This window comes from Salmo salar, chromosome 18 (genome assembly GCF_965601325.2).
Source record: "Salmo salar chromosome 18, fSalSal1, whole genome shotgun sequence".
In the NCBI taxonomy this organism is placed as follows: Eukaryota; Metazoa; Chordata; class Actinopteri; order Salmoniformes; family Salmonidae; genus Salmo; species Salmo salar.
Window position 1 is genome coordinate 89,348,661 of NC_138308.1, and position 27,681 is coordinate 89,376,341.

The following is a 27,681-nucleotide window of genomic DNA, read 5'->3' on the forward strand; positions in this document are numbered from 1 at the left end:
GGCTGTAATCACTGCCAAAGGTGCTTCAACAAAGTACTGAGTAAAAGGTCTGAATACTTATGTAAATTTGATATTTCTGTTTATTTTATAAATTTGCAAAATGTATAAAAACCTGTTTTTGCTTTGTCATTATGGGTATTGTGTGTATATAGATGAATAAGTCTGTAACGTAACAAAATGTGGAAAAAGTCAAGGGGTCTGAATACTTTCCCATTGCACTGTAAAGTGTAGTGTAGTATTTTGTAGTATGTTATAGTATAGTGTAATGTTCACATTAACAGGGGTTGTTGGTGTGTTTCACAGGTCTTGAGTTATTAGCAGTTTGCCGTAGGGGACGTGGTGTGTGTGTGTGTGTGTGTGTGTGTGTGTGTGTGTGTGTGTGTGTGTGTGTGTGTGTGTGTGTGTGTGTGTGTGTGTGTGTGTGTGTGTGTGTGTGTATAATCACTGTCTCTGTGTTGCACCTCAGACCCTGTGCTCAGACTATTTACTGCAGTCTCCTACCCTCTAGAACAGGGTGGTCAGTTCCAGTCCTCCAGGGCCAGATTGGTGTCAGTTTTGCCCCAGATAACACACCTGACTCCAATAATCACCTCATTATTTATCTTCAGTTTAGAATGCCATTTGATGAATCAGCTGTGTTTGCTAGGGATGGAGAAACAGTGTGACACCAACCAGGCCCTGGAGGACTGGAGTTGCCCACCCCTGGTATAGACCTCTACTACACTAAACTGTCTGAGAAATGACAAACACATGAGCATCTGTCTAACATACTCTCTCTCTCTCTCTCTCGCGCTTTCTCTCTCTACCCCCCAATCCTCTCCCCCCTCTCTCACTCTTTCTCCTCACTCCCTCTCCATCTCTTTCTTTCCATCCCACAGGCGTGTCATGGATGTGCAGCGGGATCAAGGTGTGACTGCAGCGGAGTGAAAGGAGTCAAGGTGAGAGTGAAATACACACACACTAACCTACTGTACAAAACAACCATAACACATCATTTCCTGATCTGATTTGTAATTACTGTTTTGTCCGTGTGCAATATGCATTGGAAGAGGTGTCATGCCTTCGTGTTCTGTGTTCCGTGTTCCACAGGGTGAAAGGGGTTTACCAGGACTACAGGGTCAGCTGGGCGTACCGGGGTTCCCCGGACCCGAGGGGCCCATCGGTGGCAGAGGAGAGAAGGTAGGAGGTCCTTCCTGGATCTTGTTGTAGGAGAAACATCATACCTGACCATATCAGTGAATTTAGACACCATCTTCTTCTCTCTCTCAGGGTAGTGACGGACCTTCAGGGACTGGAGGTCCAAAAGGGATAAGAGTGAGTAACCTGACATGACCCACACACGTCTCACTCCGTATACCAGTTCAGTACACAGTCAAAACACAGCCCTTTACAGCACAGCCCAGTACACAGCCCTCTCTAGAGTGTAGTACTCACCTTAGCCCAGCAGACGTCCTCCTTTCACTCCAAGACAAACAGGAAGTAACCTTATTGGTTTCTGATGTGAATGTACGATCAGTGGTGTAGCTCGTTATTTTTATGTGAGGGAGCACACTTTATTTATTTTTACTTTTTTAAATCACGTCATAATCTCCTCAATCAAAATTTGTACGGACAGATGTGGCCAATTGAATCGTATATCATTAATATGTGTATAATGCATCCTCCAGTGGCGACGTCTGCCTATGCCCACACCTATTGTCTAAAGAAAATGTTCTATTTTTAATACCCTCAAACACCAAGTTAGGGATAGGTTACCTCATCTCCAAATAGACCATCATCACTGTCAATCATGAATGATTGTTATTCACGTTTTACGGGTGAAACGTCACAACTGCATCTCCATGCCAACCATTTGATTGATCTCAAATCAATTTCATGGGAATATGAGTTCTGGTCTTCTTGAAGTACTGTTTCATCAGTGAATTAGAGCAGACGGTGTTAACCTCTTGGGGCTAGGTGGGACGCTAGCGTGCCACCCGTGGTGCACTCCATCAACAGCAGGTGCATTTCAAGAGCGGCAAATTTGAATCCAAATAAATGTCAAAATTCAAATTTTTCAAAAATACAACTATGTTACACCATTTGAAAGATAAACATCTCCTTAATCTAACCACGTTTTACGATTTCAAAAAGGTTTTACGGCGAAAGCATAAATTTAGAGTATGTTAGGACAGTACATTTACAAGAGTTGTGTGTAATGTTTTGTCAAGTCAAAGACAGGGTCACCAAAACCATAAAACCAGCTAAAATGATGCACTAACCTTTTACAATCTCCATCAGATGACACTCCTAGGACATTATGTTAGACAATGCATGCATTTTTAGTTCTATCAAGTTCATATTTATATACAAAAATAGCATTTTACTATGGCATTGATGTTGAGGAAATCGTTTCCCTCCAATAACCGGCAGTCAAGTCAGCGTCAGAAATTAAATAATTAAAATTAGAAAACATTGGTAAAATATTATATTGTCATTTAAAGAATTATAGATTTACATCTCTTGAACGCAATCAACTTGCCAGATTTAAAAATAACCTTACTGGGAAATCACACTTTGCAATAATCTGAGCACTGCGCCCAGAAAAATACGCGTTGCGATACAGACTAGACGTCATGTTGGGGAGATCTAAAATCGAAAATACTATGTAAATAATCCATTACCTTTGATTCTCTTCATCAGATGTCACTTCCAGGTATCACAGGTCCATAACGAATGTAGTTTTGTTCAAAAAAGCTCATCATTTATGTCCAAAAATCTCCGTCTCGTTAGCACATGATGTAAGCCAGCCGGACTTCTCGTCATGAACGAGGGGAAAAAATATATTTCCGTTCGTTCAAACATGTCAAACGTTGTATAGCATAAATCATTAGGGCCTTTTTTAACCAGAACATGAATAATATTCAAGGTGGACGAATGCATACTCTTTTATAACGTATTGGAACGAGGGTACCCAACATGAACTAGCGCGCCAGGTGTCTAATGGGACATCACCGTTCCATGGCTCTTGTTCGGTCAGATCTCCCTCCAGAAGACTCAAAACACTTTGTAAAGGCTGGTGACATCTAGTGGAAGCAATAGGAAGTGCCAAAATATTCCTAAACCCCTGTGTTTTTCAATGGGATAGGTTTAAAGTCAATACAACACATCAGGTATCCACTTCCTGTCAGAAAATGTCTCAGGGTTTTGCCTGCCAAATGAGTTCTGTTATACTCACAGACACCATTCAAACAGTTTTGGAAACTTTAGAGTGTTTTCTATCCATATATAATAAGTATATGCATATTCTAGTTACTGGGTAGGATTAGTAACCAGATTAAATCGGGTACATTTTTTTTATCCAGACGTGCAAATGCTGCCCCCTAGACCCAACAGGTTAACAAACTAGTAGATTTTCTTGTATTTTGTTTAAGTCAAAGCATATATCCTGCCTACTGGATCGCGCTGTTGGGTTTTGGCCACATGAGAAGAAGAAATGTGACTATCAAGCTTCAGTTAACTATATCCTAAAATATAATTAGAAATGAGGGGGTGTTTTTGATGTAACATTATCTTTATAGGCTTACTGTGCTATGTACGCTATTATATTCGATTCTGTTATGCAAAATACTAATTCATTGTTATGGGATCTTACAAGACATTGATTCATCTTTGATCTACATTTCCGGAACAAGCCCCGTTGTGATAATCTTCTACTTGTAATACTAAGTGATGAGCAGGACTATTAGGCAACAGGCCTTGATGAGATGTCCTTTCTAAGCGACTGGAGCCACTTCGTGGTGCTGAAAGAACAGCGACAAGATCTTGCAATGAAGGATAGCTGAAGAAGGATAGCTCTGCAATTCGGCCAGTTCAGGAACAAACAACAATAATTTGCTGTAGGCCTATAGCCTAATAGGCCTATGACTACATGGTACTGCTATTTGTAGGCTATAGCTAATGTAAGTACAAATACATATAGCTTAATATCATTGCACTATTTGCGAGGAGAGCTTTAATGCAAGTAGGCATTTCAATGTATTGTGTAGCTTACACAATGTATCATAAATAAACTTTGATTTGATTAGCTTGAACACATGGTTACAATATTGCCTATTGCAGAATAAAATAAAACAGAGGTGAACTATCAATTCATAAAATGTATTTGCATAGATTAAACATGCTATCAAATCAATTGACCAAATAGTGAACATAAAAATTGCAGGAATTCGTTTTTAAAACAGTCAGAAAATCAAGCTTCTGGTGTGGTGTATTCACACATATAAATAAACGATCACCAAAATGCATTATTACCTCCAATTTGGCCGAATTCACATTTCCATTTTCCCACCCTGACAAACCAGGCTAGAACGGGCCCTGCTTCTCAACCAATAGCCAATGTAGGCTAACTATCTCAAGCAGGGCTACAGCAACATCCAGAGAGGGTCAGCCTCTTTGGGCTTTGTGGTGACCACTCTGGTTTGGGAGTCCTTGGCGCCATAACCAAGTAGTGGTCACATATGGCTCTGAGCCAAGAGGGGTGGAGTTTTATGAACATCAAGGCAGACACACGGTGAATTTAGATTTTTTATTTTTTTTTATGTTCTGATTGGCCAAAGTGGTCAAGCCTGTGAATGGCGTTCGCAGTGCATACACCTAGCCTATAGGTCTTTCTCAGACCGGGAAGAAATCATCATTTACCTCTAGGCAGCTATACATATTATAAAAAATAAATAAAATAAAATGTATTCTATTGTTTTTCATTGAATGTTAGTGGTAATTAAATATAGTTATTTAGAATTTCTCAGAATATATTTTCCAGAAATAGTTTTACCAGCTCTGTGTATTCTCAAATTGAAAAGAAGTGAGAGAGCGCTGCACTACACCACTGTGTATGATGTACCATTTCTCAAAGTATTTTATTGATCAGTGGTGGCTGGTGTCACTTTAAATGGGGAAGACGGGCTTATACTAATGGCTGGAACGGAATCAATGGGATGGTCTCAAGCACATCAAATACCTGATTTCCATGTAATTGTTACCATACCATGCCATTAACTCCAATCCATTCATTATTATAAGCCGTCCTCACCTCCCCAGACTCCTCTCTTATTGATTCATCGTCCTTGTTCCTCCCACAGGGACCTCCCGGACTGCCTGGATTCCCCGGAACACCAGGAATTCCAGTGAGTTTCCTACTTTTATTTGTCACTTTTTACTATACAGCCTAGCTTATCTATATAGCCTAGCTTATCTATATAGCCTAGCTTATCTATACAGCCTAGCTTATCTATATAGCCTAGCTTATCTATACAGCCTAGCTTATCTATATAGCCTAGCTTATCTATACAGCCTAGCTTATCTATATAGCCTAGCTTATCTATACAGCCTAGCTTATCTATATAGCCTAGCTTATCTATACAGCCTAGCTTATCTATATAGCCTAGCTTATCTATACAGCCTAGCTTATCTATATAGCCTAGCTTATCTATACAGCCTAGCTTATCTATATAGCCTAGCTTATCTATACAGCCTAGCTTATCTATACAGCCTAGCTTATCTATATAGCCTAGCCCTTCTGGTAGAGAGACGGTTTAACCTTTATTGAACTATCACTGGCTATTCTTATTAACATCACATGACATCAAGGGAGCAGATAGAACATTTAATGAATAGAACTGACACGATTCCATATTTAATCTTACAACAATGATTTATGTTATAGAGATAGATAGAGGACTCATCTTTGTATCTGTGCCAATATTGCGTCTGTGACAGCATAGGCAGCGCCATTGAGGCAATCTACATTTTTAAGTAGTCAATTGTCTTCTTCGCGATTAGCTGATACTTCCTGATGACCCGGTTGGACGTGAGAGAAACAGGGTCACCAGGAGGGATCAGCCAATGAAGTTATAAGTCCCATCCAGTTGGCTACATTAAAATGGTGGAAGTCCTCAATGGCGCTGCCTATGCTAAGACAGCCTTTTGGCCACTAGAGGCATCTATCATTCTCTATGGTTCTACACCATACATTTTATCTGAATGTTCCGTACTGCATCGCTGTGTAACCTCACTTCCTGTGTGATGTGTGACTTCCTGTTGTCTGTGTTCTCCTGCAGGGTCTCCCGGGACATGACGGCCCCCCAGGCCCCAAAGGAACTGCAGGCTGCAACGGGACTAAGGTGGGTTACTATTTTTACAACTGACTGACAGTGATACAACTCTGTCAAGTCCTGAGAGAACACGGGTTAGACTGAATTTGGACTGAAACTGTTCTATCACAGCTGGCCACTAGATGGCACCCTTCTGCTATTATCTGTGGTGTTGTATCACACCTGGCCAATAGATGGCAGCACTCTGCTATTATCTGTGGTGTTGTATCACACCTGGCCACTAGATGGCAGCACTCTGCTATTATCTGTGGTGTTGTATAACACCTGGCCACTAGATGGCAGACCTCTGCTATTATCTGTGGTGTTGTATCACACCTGGCCAATAGATGGCAGCACTCTGCTATTATCTGTGGTGTTGTATCACACCTGGCCACTAGATGGCAGCACTCTGCTATTATCTGTGGTGTTGTATAACACCTGGCCACTAGATGGCAGACCTCTGCTATTATCTGTGGTGTTGTATAACACCTGGCCACTAGATGGCAGAACTCTGCTATTATCTGTGCTTGTAAGGCTGCTGAGTCAAAGCATATAGCATATTGGAAAAGTAACCAATGGGCTGGAGACTGTTGATGCAAAATTAAAATTATTATAGGTGCAATATGCAGAAATTGCTCCACCATTTCCTGGTTGCTAACATTGTAGTAGTTTGCCTAATTTCAGTTTATTTCACAAAACAAGCAGTCATTGAGTAGAGAATCATTGTACAATCTAAACTGCTGTGAAATATATTTTCCTTAAACAATAATATTGTATTTTCAGCTGTTTGAAGCTGGTGTACAAAACCCAAAGTAAAAGATGCAAAAACAAAACTTAAGAACAGGGAAACATAGAAATAGCACACATAGAACACATCTACCGCTGCTTGGACTTGTTTTCAATGAGAATGACATATCTATTACTCATATTTCTATATGAATTTGGTCAGGTTGCCCAAAAAGTCACATACTGTATTGCAGCTTTAATTCTATCTCTTCTTAGGGTGAGCGAGGATTCCCTGGAAGTCCAGGCTTCCCCGGACTGGAGGGTCGATTGGTGAGTACCTTCTCTCTCATGTCTCTCTGAGAAAATTTGGAAGATTAAACTAATGAGACTTTAAAATGTATCCATTTTTTCTCGTCTCCCTCCTCTTCAGGGTCCACCTGGTTTTCCAGGACAAAAGGTAACTACTATATTTGTCCCGCCAAACTGTTGTCCTCTTTAGATTAAGTACTGGCTCATACAATTCACTAGGAAACAACAGTGTATGTAATACGTGCTACGGAGTACACTAATGAATACGACCCCAATGTGTGATGGGTTCCGCTTTAACCTCCGGTTGTCTCTACAGGGAGACCCAGGGGATGTCATCACAGCTGACCGTTTCGGACAGAAAGGAGGTGTAGGTCTGCCTGGCCTGCCTGGAGTTCCTGTGAGTATTCTATAGAACCATAGACCCAGTTTGAACTTAACTGATTTTAACTGACCTACAATTCTAAAGTCAGTATTCAGACAGATATAAGAGAAAACCTTAATTAGACTTTGTCAAGTGATTGGTCTTATCAAATAGTAGTCTAATATAATATATTGCTCATTTTTTGGATTTTCAGAATCAATCAATCAAACAAATGGTAAACTATTATGGGAGATGTAAACCTGTGTCTTTCAACCCAGAAGTCATTGTGTAACGTTTGTGGTGTCTGTCTTGTTTCTAGGGTGACCAAGGCCCCTCGGGATTGTCCGGTCCTACCGGCCCTCCCGGCCCCAGAGGTTATGAGGTACAGTACAGTAACACCCCAAATCATGTTATTGACAACCGGCACTCGTCCGTTATGTTCCGAGGGACTTTACACAATCAAACTGGTCCCAGACCTGTGACATCCAGTATGTTCTGAGGGACTTTACACAATAAAACTGGTCCCAGTCCTGTGACATCCAGTATGTTCTGAGGGACTTTACACAGTCAAACTGGTCCCAGACCTCAATCAATCAATCAATCAAATGTATTTATAAATCCCTTTCTACATCAGCTGATATCTCAAAGTGCTGTACAGAAACCCAGCCTAAAACCCCAAACAGCAAGCAATGCAGGTGTAGAAGCACGGTGGCTAGGAAAAACTCCCTAGAACGGCAGGAACCTAGGAAGAAACCTAGAGAGGAACCAGGCTCTGAGGGGTGGCCAGTCCTCTTCTGGCTGTGCTGGGTGGAGATTATAAGAGTACATGGCCATTAAGGCCAGATTATTCTTCAAGATGTTCAAACTTTCATAGATGACCAGCAAGGTCAAATAATAATCCCAGTGGTTGTTGAGGGTGCAACAGGTCAGCACCTCAGGAGTAAATGTCAGTTGGCTGCGAGAGAGAGAGAGAGTCGAAACAGCAGGTCCGGGACAAGGTAGCACATCCGGTTCCATAGCCATAGACAGAACAGTTGAAACTGGAGCAGCAGCGCGACCAGGTGGACTGGGGACAGCCAGGAGTCATCAGGCCAGGTAGTCCCGAGGCATGGTCCTAGGAATCAGGTCCTCTCGGAGGGAAAGGAGAGAGGGAGAGAGAGAGAGTTAGAGGGAGCATACCACCCTCCATCCCACTGCTGGCCTGCTTCTGAAGCTAAGCAGGGTTGGTTCTGGATGGGAGACCAGATGCTGCTGGAAGTGGTGTTGGAGGGCCAGTAGGAGGCACCCTTTCCTCTGGTCTAAAAAAGAATATCTCAATTCCCCAGGGCAGTGATTAGGGACATTCCATTGTGTAGGGTGCCGTCTTTCAGATGGGACGTTAAACGGGTGTCCTGACTCTCTGTGGTCACTGAAGAAGTAGCTCTTTCAGTAGTTTAGTTGGAATAGGGTCCAGTATGCAGCTTGAAGGTTTAGAGGCCATGACTATTTTCTCCATTGATCCTAGTTCCTGGCAGTTCTGTGCAGACTCAAGACAACGGAGCTTTGGAGAAACACACAGCTTCAAAGAGGTGTCCGTAATTTTCTTTCTAATGATCATGATCTTTTCATCGAAGAAGTTCATGAATTCATCACGGCTGAAGTGAAAGCCATCCTCTCTTGTGGAATGCTGCTTTTTAGTTAATTTTGGATTGTTCTTTTCCTCCTCAATTAGGTTGGAAAAATAGGAAGATCGAGCAGCAGTGAGGGCTCTTCGATATTGCCTTTCCAAGCTAGTCGGAAGATTTCTAGTTTGGTGGAGCGCCATTTCCGTTACAATTTTCTGGAAGCTTGCTTCAGGGCTCGGGAATTTCCAGGGAGATAATTTCTTGTGACAAATGTTGTTGTTTTTTAGGGGTGCGACTGCATCTAGGGCATGACGCAAGGTTAAATTTAGATCCTCAGTTAGGTGGTTAACTGATTTTTGTACTCTGACGTTCTTGGTTAGATGGAGGAAGTCCAGAAGGGCATCTAGGCATCTTAGGGTTGTCCAAGAATTTATAGCACAGATTTTGATTATCCTTGTTTGGGGCCTGAACAGATTATTTGTTGTGGTTGCAAACGTATTAAGATGGTGGTCTGATAGTCAAGGATTATGAGGAAAAACATTTAGATCCACAATATTTATTCCACAGGACAAAACTAGATCCAGAGTATGACTGTGGCAATGAGTAGGTCCAGAGACATGTTGGACAGAACCCACTGAGTCGACAATGGCTCTGAAAGTATTTTGGAGTGGGTCTGTGGACTTTTCCATGTGAATATTGAAGTCACCAAAAATGTGAATATTGTCTGCCATGTCTACAAGATCTGATAGGAATTCAGGGAACTCAGTGAGCATACGGCCCAGGAGGCCTGCAGAAAGTAGCTATAAAAGGTGATTGAGTAGGCTGCATAGATGTCATGACTAGAAGCTCAAAAGATGAAAAAAATCTGTATTTTTTTTGTAAATTGAAATTTGCTGTTGTAAATGTTAGCAACACCTCCGCTTTTGCGGGATTCTTGGGGGATATGATCACTAGTGTAACCAGGAGCAGAGACCTCATTTAACACAGTAAATTCATCAGGCTTGAACCATGTTTCAGTCACGCCAATCACAAAGTGAGGGATCTAACATTAAGTAGCCCTATTTTGAGATATGAGATATCACAATCTCTTTCAATAATGACAGGAATGAAAGAGGTCTTTATTTCAGTGAAATTGCTAAGGCGAACACCGCCATGTTTAGTTTTGCCCAACCTAGATCGAGGCACAGACATGGTCTCAATGGGGGTAGCTGAGCTGACTACACTGACTGTGCTAGTGGCAGACTCCACTAAGCTGGCAGGCTGGCTAACAGCCTGCTGCCTGGCCTGCACCCAATCTCATTGTGGAGTTAGAGGAGTTAAAGCCCTGTCCAATTATCTACACATTCTATCTTTTGGGAGGGGATGAAAACAGTTTTCAACCAACAATTGAGTTGTGAGACTTTGCTTTAGAGCTCATCACCTGTGTCGTCCAGTATTTTCCGAGCGACTTTGCACAGTGAAACTGCTCCCAGACCTGTAACATCCATGATCTGAGGAACTTTACACAGTCAAACTGTTCCCAGACCTGTGACATCCAGTATGTTCTGTGGGACTGGTCCCAGACATATATGTCACAAAAACCCAAACCACAGCTAAATGCAGCACTAACCTTTGATGATCTTCATCAGATGACACTCCTAGGACATTATGTTATACAATACATGCATGTTTTGTTCAATCAAGTTCATATTTATATCAAAAAACAGCTTTTTACATTAGCATGTGATGTTCAGAACTAGCATACCCACCGAAAACTTCCGGTGAATTTACTAAATTACTCATGATAAACGTTGACAAAATACATAACAATTATTTTAAGAATTATAAATACAGAACTCCTTTATGCAATTGCTATGTCCGATTTTAAAATAGCTTTTCGGCGAAAGCACATTTTGCAATATTCTGAGTACATAGCTCGGCCATCACGGCTAGCTATTTTGACATCCGCCAACTTCGGGGTCACCTAAACTCAGAATTACTATTAGAAAAATTGGATTACCTTTGCTGTTCTTCAACAGAATGCACTCCCAGGACTTCTACTTCAACAACAAATGTTGTTTTGGTTCCAAATAATCAATAGTTATATCCAAATACCTCCGTTTTGTTCGTGCGTTCAGGTCACTATCCGAAGGGTAATGTGCGAGCGCATTTCGTGACAAGATTTTTCAAAATATTCCATTACCGTACTTAGAAGCATGTCAAACGCTGTTTAAAATCAATTTTTATGCTATTTTTCTCGTAAAATAGCGATAATATTCCAACTGGGCAACGTTGTATTCATTCAAAGAGAGAAAGAAAAACATGGCGAGTTCTCGTGACCGCGCATCACCAGTCTCACTGTCCCCAGGCTGACCACTTACAAATTCTGCTCCAATACTTTGCCCAGAGACAGCAGACACCCCATTCCACTTTCTGGCGGCTTTAGAGAGCCAATGGAAGCCTTAGAAAGTGTCACGTTACAGCACAGATGCTGTAATTTCGATAGAGATGTTACAGAAGGACAACAAATTGTCAGACAGGGCACTTCCTGCATGGAATCTTCTCAGGTTTTGGCCTGCCATATGAGTTCTGTTATACTCACAGACACCATTCAAACAGTTTTAGAAACTAACTTTAGAGTGTTTTCTATCCAAATCTACTAATTATATGCATATTCTAGTTTCTGGGCAGGAGTAGTAACCAGATTAAATCGGGTACGTTTTTTATCCGGCCGTGAAAATACTGCCCCCTATCCCAAAGAAGTTAAAGTGTTCCTGGGAGGTTTTATTAACATTCTGGGAACGGAAATTATAGTTTATTTGAAGGTAATGTTTGAATAAGACTTTTACCTTAAGTTAACTGTTTTGAACTCAAATCACACATATAAATTAGTTTGCTTAGGCATTAATCATGCAAACACAATTATTTTTATTTTAGCACAGCATCACTGAGATTCAAACCTATGATCTTCTGTTCTCTATTCATGGAATCCACCCCACTGCACCACCAGGATTGAGTTAGCATGCAGTGTTTTTTTAACTCATGCAAAACTGTGCATTTTAGTCTATTCAAACAGACCCCATTTCAATGGAAACAAGCACTCTTTCAGATCAGGTGTGGCCAATACATATTTTTTATATTTTATTTAACTAGGCAAGTCAGTTAACCTCTCTTGGGTATGTGGGACGTGACTGTCCCACCTGCAGGACACACTATTCAACAGCCAGTGAAATAGCAGGGCGCCAAATTCAAAATGACAAACATCTCATAATTCAAATTTCTCAAACATACAACTATTATATCCCATTTTAAAGATAACATTCTCGTTAATCCAACCACATTGTCCAATTTCAAAAAGGCTTTACGGCGAAAGCATAGCATTAGATTATGTTAGCACATCACCTTGACAAGAAAAACCACACAGCCATTTTCCAAGCAAGGAGAGGCGTCACAAAAACTAGAAATACAGCTAAAATTAAGCACGAACCTTTGATGATCTTCATCAGATGGCACTCATAGGACTTCATGTTACACAATAAAGTTAATATTTATATCCAAAAACCCCATTTTACATTGGCCCGTAATGTTCAGAAATGTTTTTCCTCCAAAAACTTCCGGTGAATGAGCACATCAGTTTATAGAAATACTCATCATAAACGTTGATAAAATATTAAACTGTTATTCAAAGAATTATAGATAAACATCTCCTTAATGCAACCGCTGTGACAGATTTAAAAAAAGCCTACATGGCCAAACCTGGAAAACGCTGGGCCAATTGTGCACCGCCTTATGGGACTCCCAATCACTACCGGTTGTGATATTAATGGGTGGGGCCAACACACCTGAACACACTTAACAAGATAGATAGAGTTTTGTCCATGCTGAGAATGCAATGTATATGTTTTCAAATTACATTCTTAGAATGTTCATTGAATGTTACTAATGTTTTCTTGAGGTTTTTATGGAAAGTTTTCTTAATGTTCTGAGAACATGACTTTAAATAGAACCCTGAGGAAACATGTAGAAAACATCATACGGAAGTACTGAAACTCCCACAGAAGAATGTTGTTTTTCAATGTTCTCTGAATGTTCTGAGAACATGACTTTAAATAGAACCATGAGGAAACATGTAGAAAACATCATGCTGAAGTACTGAAATTCCCACAGAAAAACGTTATTACTTAACATTCTCTGAACAATTTTAGAACATTGCTATAAATAGAACCATGAGGAAACCTGTAGGAACGTTATGCTAAAGTACTGAAATTCCCACCTAAGAAACATATAGTTCTCAGAACTATGTGCTAACTCGGTAAGAACTGATCCAACGTAGTTTGCATCATTATTACATTTTATTATTCTATCAATAGTTATATATTTTCTTAATAAAGTTGTTAATGTGTTGTTACTCAGTTGTTAATAAAGTTGTGTGCCGTTTTGTAGGGTCGTTCCGGGCCTCCTGGTCTTCCTGGTCCTAAGGTGAGTTGCTTTACACACTGAATATATGTGCATATCTACCTCAATTACCTCGTACCCCTGTACATCGACTTGGTACTGGTACCCCGTATATATAACCAAGTTATCGTTACTCATTGTGTATTTATTCCTTGTGTTATCATTTTTTTCTCTCTGCATTGTTGGGAAGGGCCTGTAAGTAAGCATTTCACTGTTAGTCTACACCTGTTGCTTATAAAGCATGTGACAAATACAATTTGATTTGATTTGAAGACAGTATTATGTTCTTCTTGTTCTTCTCCAACAGGGAAACATGGGGTTGAACTTCCAAGGTCCCAAAGGAGATAAGGTAGGAACCGCAAGTGAAGGACTGTCATCAATGGGTGCTAACGAATGGCACTCCTCAATACTGATGTGTGTGTGTGTGTGTGTGTGTGTGTGTGTGTGTGTGTAGGGTAATTCAGGTCTGCAGGGGCCTCCCGGACCACCAGGACAAGTTGGGGAGCAAACAAGACCCTCAGTGTCGAGTATTCAGAAAGGAGAGACGGTAATGTCCTACGTTACACATTTTCACCTGATTGATCAGGAATTCCTTCAGTTTTTTTTTACCTCAGAAACTCCATAGAGTTACATAGAATTACTGAAATAGAGGATCTGTATAAACTTAGTATCCTCTGGATCGTCACAAGCTTTTTAACTGTCACTTGTTGAACTTAATGAACATCAATAGTGGCTTCGTAGCTTCTATTATGACATGTCATGTAAACTGACAGCCATTCGTGTGCTCCTGTTTGGCTGTAACTCAGTGGTTCCCAAACGTGAAGTCAGGAACCCATGTGGGACCCCCTGTAATCTTAAACAAATTAAGAACTTTTTTCTCTTCAAATGGGTGTAGAATACAACCTTTTAGTGTCAGCTAAGGACCTCTTACACTACTAGAATGCACTTTCCTGTCATTGTTATGAGTTGGGGCAGCTTGTGAGACCTGTGAATATAATTTTTCCATGTGGGGTCCCTGTGATTTTCTAGTGTCAGTTTGGGGTTGTGTCCAGTAAAAGTTTTAGGAACCCCTGCTGTAACTGGACTGGCCCAGTAACTTCTGTTATGACATGTCATGTAAATGGCCAGCTGTAAGTGTAAAGCTATAAGCTACTGGGCTTGTGTTTTATCATGTTTCAACACCAGGTGGGAGCTCCATCATGCCTTTTATTCCCCTATAAATGCAACTCTCATAATGACCAGTAGAGGGTAGCATTTAGCCTCGTTATCAAAACGTACATTTACAATAATTAACCTTTATATCTCTTGGTACTGTGTTGTGAAAGTTATTGTATTCTTACAACTGTTTAGTTTATTTCTTTAAAAGGTTAGATAAGTCTTTATTGACATTGTTTTGATTCTTGACTATTGATGAAAACATTTTGTTTCTTCTTATTTCTTGTTAACAACAACTTGTTATTGTTGTTTCTTTTCTCGTTGCCAGGGTGATCAAGGTTTACCTGGTCCACCTGGTGATCCTGGTTATCCTGGACCCCCTGTGAGTATCACTCACTATCAATCATATTATATATCTACATTTTTACTCAGTATCTATCATACTGTATATCTACATTTTTATCTGTGTTTCTATACACCTATATTTTGTAACACACTGTAAATAATGTGCTCTATGAATCACCAGTGTTATATAAGACCGTGTGGGTTGGGCGTCTGAATAATGCAAGAACCTATTATAACAATTCTATCAAATCAATCAATCAATCAAATCAGTCAATCAATGGGTTGTGTGTGTCTGACAAATGTTGGGTTTGTAGGGTTCATCTGGTGGTTTGAAGGGAGAGAAAGGAGAAAACGGAGAAGCAGGCAAACGGGGCAAACCAGGGAAGGATGGAGACCCAGGTCCTGCTGGATTCCCTGTGAGTTCTACACACAGAACTAGGATGATTCTATTCATTCTATTGATATGGTTCTACCCTCCAGTCAACAGCTTGTCAGATACAGTTCCACAACAGTTTATAGACAGCTGTCTGCCTGTCTGTATGTCCGCTGTATATGAATGATCTGTCAACATCTACCTCTTCCCCTCTCTCCAGTATGCCAGTGCACATAGGACCACAAACAAAAAAACATTATCTCTCTCTCTCTGTCTCTCTCTCTGTCTCTCTCTGTCTCTCTCTGTCTCTCTCTGTCTCTCTCTCTCTCTCTCTCTCTCTCTCTCTCTCTCTCTCTCTCTCTCTCTCTCTCTCTCTCTCTCTCTCTCTCTCTGTCTCTGTCTCTCTCTCTCTCTCTCAGGGTAGTAAGGGAGACCCAGGTGGGCCAGGTCTGCCAGGTCGGGATGGTGACAGGGTAAGTTTAGCCTCTGATGCTTATCTACACAGATATAGTCTTGTTTTCTGTTAAAGATCCATCCATCCATCTCTATCTGTTTCTCTCTCAGGGTACCAAAGGTGACCGTGGATATCCTGGACGTCCAGGCGTGGTGAGTAATATATATCTATTTATATATTCATTCAGCTGTATTACAATCAGAATCTTTGTGTGTCTTTACTTGTGGACCAATGGTGCCCTCCCATATTTTTAGACATTGACCACTAGATGGCAATGTAACCCTGACATTGGCAGAGTAACCTCCGCTAGACTCTGCATCCCGTAGTATAAGACTGTGATCACTAGATGGGGTATCATAAAGGTGTATTTTATTTGTGAACTTGCTCTGATAGCCTTTCGTCAAAGTTCGCCATGTTTGTTGTCAAGGAAGTTGTCAAGGAAGTGAGTTTGTGTTTATAAAAGGATGTACAGGCCCCACCTACCAGTCAACCAATCATGTCAATGCGTAGCTATAAGGAGATATAAGGAGACCTCTGCATTGTTACAACATTTGTGAGGTGCCCGGCATCCCCTTACAGAGCTTGATTTGGCCTCCTCAAGCTTCCAGAGGCTCCGCAATTGCATCACACCCTCCATATGGCGCCTCCGGTCCACTTTGCCAGATCAAGCATAAATTTGCTTTAACATGTGACCAGTGGTCAGACTAAAGGCTGTGTAGTATTAGACTGTTACCACTAGATGGTGATACTAACCATTATATCACATTACTGTTCCAGATGACCAGTGGTGACTACAGACAGTGCAGTATTAGTCTGTGACCACTAGATGGTGATACTAACCATTATATCACATTACTGTTCCAGATGACCAGTGGTGACTACAGACAGTGCAGTATTAGTCTGTGACCACTAGATGGTGATACTAACCATTATATCACATTACTGTTCCAGATGACCAGTGGTGACTACAGACAGTGCAGTATTAGTCTGTGACCACTAGATGGTGATACTAACCATTATATCACATTACTGTTCCAGATGACCAGTGGTGACTACAGACAGTGCAGTATTAGACTGTGACCACTAGATGGTGATACTAACCATTATATCACATTACTGTTCCAGATGACCAGTGGTGACTACAGACAGTGCAGTATTAGACTGTGACCACTATATAGTGATACTGACCTTTGTATCCCATTATATAGCAGGTGAGCAATGGTCCACCTACAGTTGGGCCTAAAGGTGAACCTGGGCGTCCTGGGGAGACAGGAAGGAAAGGAGACAGAGGACAACCTGGTAGGTACTCTATATTCATAAAGGTTGTCAGATTATAATGAATAAGATTATATGAACACAGAGGACCTGGTCCTAGATCAGCACTCCTACTTTAAGCGGCTTGGTGAACCCAGTTTCCATGGTGATCATTCCCCTTTGACCCCCTGTCCTCCCCAGGTCTCTCGGGTCCTCCAGGTCAACCAGGAACCCCAGGTATCGGAGGTGGAGGCCAGCCTGGTTTACCAGGCTTCCCAGGAGAGAGGGGCCAGAAGGGAGACGAGGGCCAGCCTGCAATCTCCATCCCCGGGAACCCAGGACGAAGTGGCGCCCCTGGTCTGCAGGGACCTCCAGGACCTCCTGGGCCCCCAGGGGTCTCCAATGGGGGTATTAACTGTATAGGAGGGGTCCCCGGGTTACCAGGACAACAAGGGAATATAGGATTCCAAGGAGAGACCGGACAGAAAGGTGGGTCGGAGAGAGAGAGAGAGAAAGAAGGTGGGTCGGAGAGAGAGACAGCAAGAAAGAGAGAGGGAGATAGAGAGAGGTGGGTCGGAGAGAGAGAGAAAGAAGGTGGGTCGGAGAGAGAGACAGCAAGAAAGAGAGAGGGAGATAGAGAGAGAATGTTTTTTGTTTGTGGCCCTATGTGCACTGGCTTAATGCTTCTTAGGTTTTCCTCTATGAGTTTCAGTTTAGAAAACAATCTCTCTGCAGAAGAGACAGTTACAGGGATGATTAAAAACAGCTTGATTGCCGTAGCAACATCAGGGAAACTGGGCCGAATGGAGTGGCGTTTCAAATACAGCATTTCTGCAACATCTTTAATTGAGCCTCTCGTTCTCCTTAAATGCCTGCCTCAACACGATATGGAAAGATATGAACTGTATAGGACGCTCTGGGGACAGGTCGTCTGGAAACTGGACAGCCAATAAATTGTCAGATACAAACAGATGATTATCTTTAACAAAAAATGTGGTTCAACAATAAATAGCGGCTGAATTATCCTCAAGGCGACTACTTTTTTCCTCATTGTTAGGCTATTTGATGTGCAATTATTATTTTAAAAGTTGATAAATAGCAGCTAAATACTGTATATAACTACAGTATAGATAGTACCCTGCATTATGAAACCCTCCCCCATAAACTGGTGTTTTAAGGTGGGCTGGTTGTGTTATTGGGCATTAATAGACTGGTTTTATACACAACAACTTTCTATCCACTTTCTACACCGTTCATTCTCAATGGCGCATTTGAAGATCAGCAAGTCGGTTTCAGTTTGCTAAAATGGTGTCTCATGAGGGGATTCTCAAGACATAACGTGCAGAGTTTGAGCTGGTCCAGGAAGTGATGTTGCAGGCTGCGACCAGGGGAGAACGACTGACCCTTCTCATTGAGTATCTCAAGTTGAAGGCCGACCGGAGTACCCCCAAACTTCAATGAGAGGGGCCAGTCATTCTCCCTTAGCTAAATGGCCGATATTCTATTGATATAATTGTGGGGTTCTCTGTTGTTTACCTCCAGAGTATTGTCATAGTAACATGGACAATAATGAACTAATGTCAGGGTTGGCTAGGTTACTTTCTAAATGTAATCCGTTACAGTTACTAGTTACCTGTCCAAAATTGTAATCAGTAACGTAACTTTCGGATTACCCAAACTCAGTAACGTAATCTGATTACATTTAGTTACTTTTAGATTACTTTCCCCTTGAGAGGCATTAGAAGAAGACAAAAATGTATGTTACCAATTGAACGACATCTATTGCAGGATAAATCAATGTTAAAGTTTACATAGCTGGCCATATATGGATGTTAAATGTTACTTTATGGGTTGTTTATGTAGGCTTTTTCTAACCCATCGCTTTCTACTACATATAATAATATGATTCAATTACATCTTTACATTAATATATTTAATTTATAACTCCAAAAATGGCCCTTTTAAATCAATCAAAAGTGAACAAGTTTGAGCATGTGTCCATTATCAGCATGAATTAGAAAACAATCATTGATAAGCAGCTTAAACTTCTTGAATTCAACCATTATTGGGTTCAAATACACATTTAGATTTGTGAACAGCCATCCACAACAACCACAAACCGTAAGGCACAAATAGCTAAATGAGAGAGCAGCAGTGGTGTAATCTACATATCGCCGTAGACTACACCACTACTGTCATCATTACCTCCAAGCGCTTATTCAAGTTGGATAATCTTTGGATGCAGACAGTAGCCGCACCATTGGAAGACATAGCTTGGACTTTAGCCTACAAAAGCTTATTCCTGCTCTTTTCCCGCGATCCATAGTGGTCTCATAGTGGTCTCTGAGTTGTGGTCAGACTCGCTCAGGTGGAACAAACTGAAACATGCTCCTTTTTTCAATGCTGATTTGAATGTCATTGAGGAAACAGACAAGTGTCAAAGATATATTTTAGCAAACATCCTTTCTGAATTTAAAAGTAATCCTCGAAGTAATCATCTAGTTTTTTCAAAAGTATCTGTAATCTGATTACAATATTTTAGCTGGTAATGTAACGGATTACAGTTACTGTTCTTTTTTTTTTAAATCCCTTACATGTAACAGATTACATGTAATCTGTTACTCCCCAACCCTGACTAATGTATAATTGATGTTGATGCCAAAACTGGGACTGTGTCTGACATCCATGTCTGTCCGTCTGTGTTTCAGGTGAGAAGGGAGACACCTGTGTTAACTGTTTCTCCAGCGGCAGCAGTGTCTCTGGAGAAATAGGCCCTCCCGGACCTCCTGGGCTCCCAGGTAAGACTGCACCCCTCTCACCTGGTCACCTATCTCTCTACTTGGTTCTGTATATTCTCACCAGGTAGGACCAAGTTGAGAGGAGAAACCAGATAGCTGATTTGTCAATGTGCAGGCCACCGTAACACAATACTCTACATAACACCTCTCTCTCATCCTTTTCTCCCCCGCCTCCTCTTCTCCCTCTCTCCTCCCTCTCTCCTCCTCCCTCAGGTGTACCAGGAAGACCAGGGTCTAAAGGTGACAGAGGATTCCCAGGTGGCCCAGGGCCCTCAGGTTCTTCTGTAAGTACTTATTGCTTTTAATTTCCTACTTCCTGTTTACAACCCCCCACTTCCTGTTTTCAAACCCACACAATTCTAGGGACTAATGTTTTGGATTGTATTATTGTTCAACATAAGAACATTGGATTTAGCCCTACCTAGCTCATGTTGACACTGGCTTGAAGTTGGTTTGAAACTGTGTCTACACTTAGAATAACTTTATAGTAGGCTAACCTAGAGGCTGACTGACTAATTTAGGGCCTGTTTCCCGGACAACAATTAGAGAATCTCCATTGAAAATGCTTTTTAGTCTAGGATTAGACTTAATCCGTGTCCTAGAAACTGTCCTTAAGTGTCTATAATAGCCTTGATAGTGTCTAACTGACCCCTCCATCCTTCCATCTCTCTTTCCTCTATCCCGCTCTCTCCCCCAGGGTTTGCCCGGTCCCCAGGGTGCTCCTGGTTTCCCAGGAGAGAAGGGTGACCCAGGTGAGGCTACTGCTGTGGATGGGGTGAGCGGAGACAAGGGAGACACAGGGTTTCCCGGACCCCCTGGCCTGCCTGGTCTGGACGGAAGACCTGGTCGCGATGGAGGTCCTGGAGCTCCTGGACCCAAAGGAACATCTGTGAGTAGCAATGTTTTCCTCTTTCTCCCCTTCATCCCTCCAGTTATCATTCATCCCTCCCTCCCTTCATCCATCCATCCCATCCAACTGTTCTTCACTCCCTCCATTTCTCCTTGACTCTATCCCTCTTTCCATCCATCCATCCCTTCACCTTTTCTCTATCCCTCCATCCCTACCTCTATTCCTCCATCCAACCATCCATCCATCCCTTCACCTTTTCTCTTTCCCTCCATCCCTACCTAGCGCATAGGGCATTGGGCCAGTAACCGAAAGGTTGCTGATCGAATCCCCGAGCTGACAAGGTAAAGATCTTTCCTTCTGCCCCTGAGCAAGGCAGTTAACCCACTGTTCCCCGGATACCGAAGATGTGGATGTCAATTATGGCAGCCCCCCGCACCTCTCTGATTCAGAGTGGTTGGGTTAAATGCGGAAGACAGATTTCAGTTAAATACATTCAGTTGTACAACTGAAAAGGTATCCCCCTTTCCCTTACCTCCATCCAACCATCCATCCATCCATCCATCCATCTCTCCCACAACATAGCATTCTATATTAACCTCTCACTTTCTCTCTCTCTATCTCTCTCTCTCTCTCACACACACTCACACTCTCTCTCTCTCTCTCTCTCTCTCTCTCTCTCGCGCTCTCTCTCTCTCTCTCTGCAGGGATCTCTATTATTGAAGGGTGAGCGAGGACCTCCAGGTGAGCCCGGTTTGCAGGGTCTCCCAGGTGACAGGGGTGCCACCGGATCCCCAGGCTTCGGCCCCCAGGGGCCCCCCGGAGAGAAGGGTGTCCAAGGTGTCTCAGGGAGAACGGGAACACCTGGAGCACCAGGTGAGATACGTTGGTTGATATTCTTGAAGACCAGGGATGTAGTAATTCAAATGTTGATAAAAGTGAGATACATTAACATATGATGTCCAGGGATGTTGTGTTAGTGATTTTCGTTATCATACTTTTGCCATTAGCTGTGCCTGGCATCGACGACTACAACTGGTTACCATTATCTTTGCCTGGCATCGATGACAACAACTGGTAACCATTATCTTTGCCTGGCATCGACGACTACAACTGGTTACCATTATCTTTGCCTGGCATCAACATCTACAACTGGTTACCATTATCTTTGCCTGACATCGATGACAACAACTGGTTACCATTATCTTTGCCTGGCATCAACGACTACAACTGGTTACCATTATCTTTGCCTGACATTGACGACTACAACTGGTTACCATTATCTTTGCCTGACATCGACGACTACAACTGGTTACCATTATCTTTGTCTGGCATCGATGACAACAACTGGTTACCATTATCTTTGCCTGACATCGACGACTACAACTGGTTACCATTATCTTTGCCTGGCATCGACGACTACAACTGGTTACCATTAGCTTTGTCTGGCATCGACGACTGCAACTGGTTACCATTATCTTTGCCTGACATCGATGACAACAACTGGTTACCATTATCTTTGCCTGACATCGATGACAACAACTGGTTACCATTATCTTTGCCTGACATTGATGACTACAACTGGTTACCATTATCTTTGCCTGGCATCGACGACTGCAATTGGTTACCATTATCTTTGCCTGGCATCGATGACAACAACTGGTTACCATTATCTTTGCCTGGCATCGATGACAACAACTGGTTACCATTATCTTTGCCTGGCATCGACGACTGCAACTGGTTACCATTATCTTTGCCTGGCATCGATGACAACAACTGGTTACCATTATCTTTGCCTGACATCGATGACAACAACTGGTTACCATTAGCTTTGTCTGGCATCGACGACTGCAACTGGTTACCATTATCTTTGCCTGACATCGATGACAACAACTGGTTACCATTATCTTTGCCTGGCATTGATGACTACAACTGGTTACCATTATCTTTGCCTGGCATCGACGACTGCAATTGGTTACCATTATCTTTGCCTGGCATCGATGACAACAACTGGTTACCATTATCTTTGCCTGACATCGATGACAACAACTGGTTACCATTAGCTTTGTCTGGCATCGACGACTGCAACTGGTTACCATTATCTTTGCCTGGCATCGATGACAACAACTGGTTACCATTATCTTTGCCTGACATTTACGACTGCAACTGGTTACCATTATCTTTGCCTGACATCGATGACAACAACTGGTTACAATTATCTTTGCCTGACATCGACGACTACAACTGGTTACCATTATCTTTGCCTGGCATCAACATCTACAACTGGTTACCATTATCTTTGCCTGGCATCAACATCTACAACTGGTTACCATTATCTTTGCCTGGCATCAACGTCTACAACTGGTTACCATTATCTTTGTCTGGCATCGACGACTACAACTGGTTACCATTATCTTTGCCTGACATCGATGACAACAACTGGTTACCATTATCTTTGCCTGGCATTGACGACTGCAACTGGTTACCATTATCTTTGTCTGGCTACGACGACTACAACTGGTTACCATTATCTTTGCCTGACATCGATGACAACAACTGGTTACCATTATCTTTGCCTGGCATCGACGACTGCAACTGGTTACCATTATCTTTGCCTGACATCGACGACTACAACTGGTTACCATTATCTTTGTCTGGCATCGACGACTACAACTGGTTACCATTATCTTTGCCTGGCATCGACGACTACAACTGGTTACCATTATCTTTGCCTGACATCGATGACAACAACTGGTTACCATTATCTTTGCCTGACATCGATGAGAACAACTGGTTACCATTATCTTTGCCTGGCATCGATAACAACAACTGGTTACCATTATCTTTGCCTGACATCGACGACTGCAACTGGTTCCATTATCTTTGTCTGGCATCGACGACTACAACTGGTTACCATTATCTTTGCCTGGCATCGACGACTGCAACTGGTTACCATTATCTTTGCCTGACATCGACGACTACAACTGGTTACCATTATCTTTGTCTGGCATCGACGACTACAACTGGTTACCATTATCTTTGCCTGGCATCGACGACTACAACTGGTTACCATTATCTTTGCCTGGCATCGACGACTACAACTGGTTACCATTATCTTTGCCTGGCATCGACGTCTACAACTGGTTACCATTATCTTTGCCTGGCATCGACGACAACAACTGGTTACCGTTATCTTTGCCTGGCATCGATGACAACAACTGGTTACCATTATCTTTGCCGGGCATCAACGTCTACAACTGGTTACCATTATCTTTGCCTGACATTGATGACAACAACTGGTTACCATTATCTTTGCCTGGCATCGACGACTACAACTGGTTACCATTATCTTTGCCTGGCATCGACGACAACAACTGGTTACCATTATCTTTGCCTGGCATCGATGACAACAACTTGTTACCATTATCTTTGCCTGGCATCGACGACTACAACTGGTTACCATTATCTTTGCCTGGCATCGATGACAACAACTGGTTACCATTATCTTTGCCTGACATCAACGACAACAACTGGTTACCATTATCTTTGCCTGGCATCGATGACAACAACTGGTTACCATTATCTTTGCCTGACATCGATGACAACAACTGCTGTTCTTCTATGACTACAACTCTTGTACCCCAACTCCCTAATCTCTGACCCTTGACCTCTGACCTGTAGGAGGTAAAGGGGAGCCGGGTCAGACGATAGCAGAGAAGGGCCTCCCAGGACCCCGAGGACAGGATGGAGACCCCGGTCTACCTGGAAACCCAGGTAGATAACACCTGTACCTGCACAGGTCTTACACTTACCTGGATGGATAGAATTGGTAGTTTAGCTTTCATCCACAATGATGATGGAGGTAACAGACAGATGTTTGGTGTTGTTTGGGGTAATATTTGATGTAATTCTATGAGGTATACACACATGTGAACTGTTTAGTAGTAGTGTTGTAAATGTTTGCCAAAACTAAGTCTTCACTTCCGTGTCAACAGGTAACCCCGGCGGGCCAGGACAGCCCGGTTTCCCCGGGTCACCAGGTCCCAAGGGTGATCCTGGCCTCTCTGGCATCGGACTGCCAGGACCCCCCGGAGCTAAAGGTAAACACTAAATACCTGAACAGGTACAGTCTCACCTTTATGGTTATAATACAAACTCCAAGGTCCAGATTAAGCCTAGCCCTGGACTAAGAAGCGTTTTCAATTAAGAATCTCTATTTAATATGCTTTTCGGTCTAGCACTAGGCTTAAGACCCTGTCAGACGCACAGAATGGACCAGCCACAATGTCACTCTTAGCATCATAGCACAGAGTTATTTTAGTTTTTTACAGTAGTGCCTTATAGATTACTATACTATTATCATTATCACTGACCTGTCATCTCACCTGTCCATGCCTGCAGGATTCCCTGGCTCACCTGGTTTGCCAGGTGGTCCCGGAGCTCCAGGTAGACCAGGTGTGGACGGGTTCCCCGGACAGCCAGGTGCACCTGGAGCTAAGGTACAACCCCACTACTACTACTGTAGATACAGATTAACTCTACTACTGTAGAGACAGACTAACTCTACTACTATAGATACAGACTAACTCTACTACTATAGATACAGATTAACTCTACTACTGTAGATACAGATTAACTCTACTACTATAGATACAGATTAACTCTACTACTATAGATACAGATTAACTCTACTACTGTAGATACAGATTAACTCTACTACTATAGATACAGATAGATTAACTCTACTACTATAGATACAGATAGATTAACTCTACTAGTATAGATACAGATTAACTCTACTACTATAGATACAGATTAACTCTACTACTGTAGATACAGATTAACTCTACTACTGTAGATACAGACTAACTCTACTACTATATATACAGATTAACTCTACTACTATATATACAGATTAACTCTACTACTATAGATACAGATTAACTCTACTACTGTAGATACAGACTAACTCTTCTACTGTAGATACAGATTAACTCTACTACTGTAGATACATATTAACTCTACTACTATAGATACAGATTAACTCTACTACTATAGATACAGATTAACTCTACTACTGTAGATACAGATTAACTCTACTACTATAGATACAGATTAACTCTACTACTGTAGATACAGATTATCTCTAATACTATAGATACAGACTAACACTACTACTGTAGATACAGACTAACTCTACTACTATATATACAGATTAACTCTACTACTATAGATACAGATTAACTCTACTACTATATATACAGATTAACTCTACTACTATATATACAGATTAACTCTACTACTGTAGATACAGACTAACTCTTCTACTGTAGATACAGATTAACTCTTCTACTGTAGATACAGATTAACTCTACTACTGTAGATACAGATTAACTCTACTACTGTAGATACAGATTAACTCTACTACTGTAGATACAGACTAACTCTTCTACTGTAGATACAGATTAACTCTACTACTGTAGATACAGACTAACTCTTCTACTGTAGATACAGATTAACTCTACTACTGTAGATACAGATTAACTCTACTACTGTAGATACAGACTAACTCTTCTACTGTAGATACAGATTAACTCTACTACTGTAGATACAGATTAACTCTACTACTATAGATATAGATTAACTATACTACTTTAGAGACAGACAGCCAGGTGGACCCGGAGTTAAGTTGCTTACCACATCCCCACTACTGTATATGGACTTAATTACAGTCATTTACATGTACAGCTATGAGAATCCAAACTAGATAACATAGGATCGAGTGAAGCGTAACAGCAAATGTAGACCTAGTTATCTGACAGACACAGTTGACTCTGTTAACATTTGTCTGTGTTTGTATATTCATTGAAGTTTTTCTCTGTGTGTGTGTGTGATAGGGAGAGCCAGGCTTCGGGCTGCCAGGTCCCCAGGGATCCCCAGGCTTCCCCGGAGATAAAGGATTACCTGGACCCAAAGGAGACTCTGGTTTCCCTGGCAACCCCGGCTTGCCAGGACGATCCGGCTTTGACGGCGGCCCTGGTGCCAAAGGTACGGTTCCAACTTCTGATGGCGTGGTCGGCTGGAGTTTGGCTCTTAGAAACGCTGACATTGTGGGGTTGATTCCCACATCGGTCACCTAATGTATACTGACTACGTGTGTGTCCGTGGTTTCGAATTAAAGTCCTTTTTAAGATGACTATGTTATTATATACTCTCTTCATACGTCAACAATATCATACTATAATCGAGGCAAATTCTTTCTGTGATGATTTTTCCAGACACAGATTAAGCCTAGTTCTAGACTTAAAGCCTGCTCAATGGAGAACCTTCAATAAAAATGATCTTTAGTCCAGTTATAGAGTATTTTATTAGCTAGCCAGTTCGTTGGTATTGCTATATTTTGTGGTCTGTACCTGTCTATCTGTCTGTCTCCCAGGTGACTCTGGTATCCCTGGTAGACCCGGAGCCCGTGGCCCTCAAGGATCACCCGCCATCGGCTCTCAGGGTGACCCCGGCCCTGTCGGACCCCCAGGACCTATTGGTGCTCCAGGTAAGCCTTATAACAACAAACAGAACAGAGCTGACCTTTGACTAGCTGATTGATTAGAGATCGATAGTGTTTGAGTCTGATATTGAGATTAAGATTGCTGGCATTGATTGAGATTTGAGATTGATAGAGATTAATTCTGATAGATATATTGATTGGAGATTGAGTGATAGAATTTGATTGAGATTGGTAGCATTTATATGTGGTTGCAGCAGACCTTCTAGTATCACCATTATGTAGATGCAATGCTAAGAATTGTTATCATATTAAACATATGCAAAAGGAAAATCCATGTAATATGTATATTTATGCTGCATTTTAAAACCATAGTTATCCTGTTGTT

The 27,681-nt window shown here is 41.9% G+C and overlaps 1 protein-coding gene across 1 annotated transcript in view; it reads left to right on the forward strand.

Annotated features, from left to right (window-relative positions):
• Positions 1–27,681, forward strand: part of LOC106577877 (uncharacterized) — a 90,683-nt gene that overhangs the window by 31,959 nt on the left and 31,043 nt on the right. Inside the window, exons 2-28 of the mRNA XM_014156297.3 lie at positions 879–938; positions 1,090–1,179; positions 1,270–1,314; positions 5,121–5,165; positions 6,099–6,161; positions 7,134–7,187; positions 7,288–7,314; positions 7,483–7,563; positions 7,847–7,909; positions 13,554–13,589; positions 13,873–13,914; positions 14,020–14,112; positions 15,049–15,102; positions 15,380–15,481; positions 15,858–15,911; positions 16,003–16,044; positions 17,101–17,191; positions 17,348–17,635; positions 19,855–19,944; positions 20,158–20,228; positions 20,642–20,833; positions 21,499–21,667; positions 24,473–24,565; positions 24,787–24,891; positions 25,193–25,290; positions 26,689–26,839; positions 27,228–27,341. Of these exons, the coding sequence (XP_014011772.3) occupies positions 879–938; positions 1,090–1,179; positions 1,270–1,314; positions 5,121–5,165; positions 6,099–6,161; positions 7,134–7,187; positions 7,288–7,314; positions 7,483–7,563; positions 7,847–7,909; positions 13,554–13,589; positions 13,873–13,914; positions 14,020–14,112; positions 15,049–15,102; positions 15,380–15,481; positions 15,858–15,911; positions 16,003–16,044; positions 17,101–17,191; positions 17,348–17,635; positions 19,855–19,944; positions 20,158–20,228; positions 20,642–20,833; positions 21,499–21,667; positions 24,473–24,565; positions 24,787–24,891; positions 25,193–25,290; positions 26,689–26,839; positions 27,228–27,341 (2,413 nt within the window). The remainder of the gene's footprint in view (positions 1–878; positions 939–1,089; positions 1,180–1,269; positions 1,315–5,120; positions 5,166–6,098; positions 6,162–7,133; positions 7,188–7,287; positions 7,315–7,482; positions 7,564–7,846; positions 7,910–13,553; positions 13,590–13,872; positions 13,915–14,019; positions 14,113–15,048; positions 15,103–15,379; positions 15,482–15,857; positions 15,912–16,002; positions 16,045–17,100; positions 17,192–17,347; positions 17,636–19,854; positions 19,945–20,157; positions 20,229–20,641; positions 20,834–21,498; positions 21,668–24,472; positions 24,566–24,786; positions 24,892–25,192; positions 25,291–26,688; positions 26,840–27,227; positions 27,342–27,681) is intronic.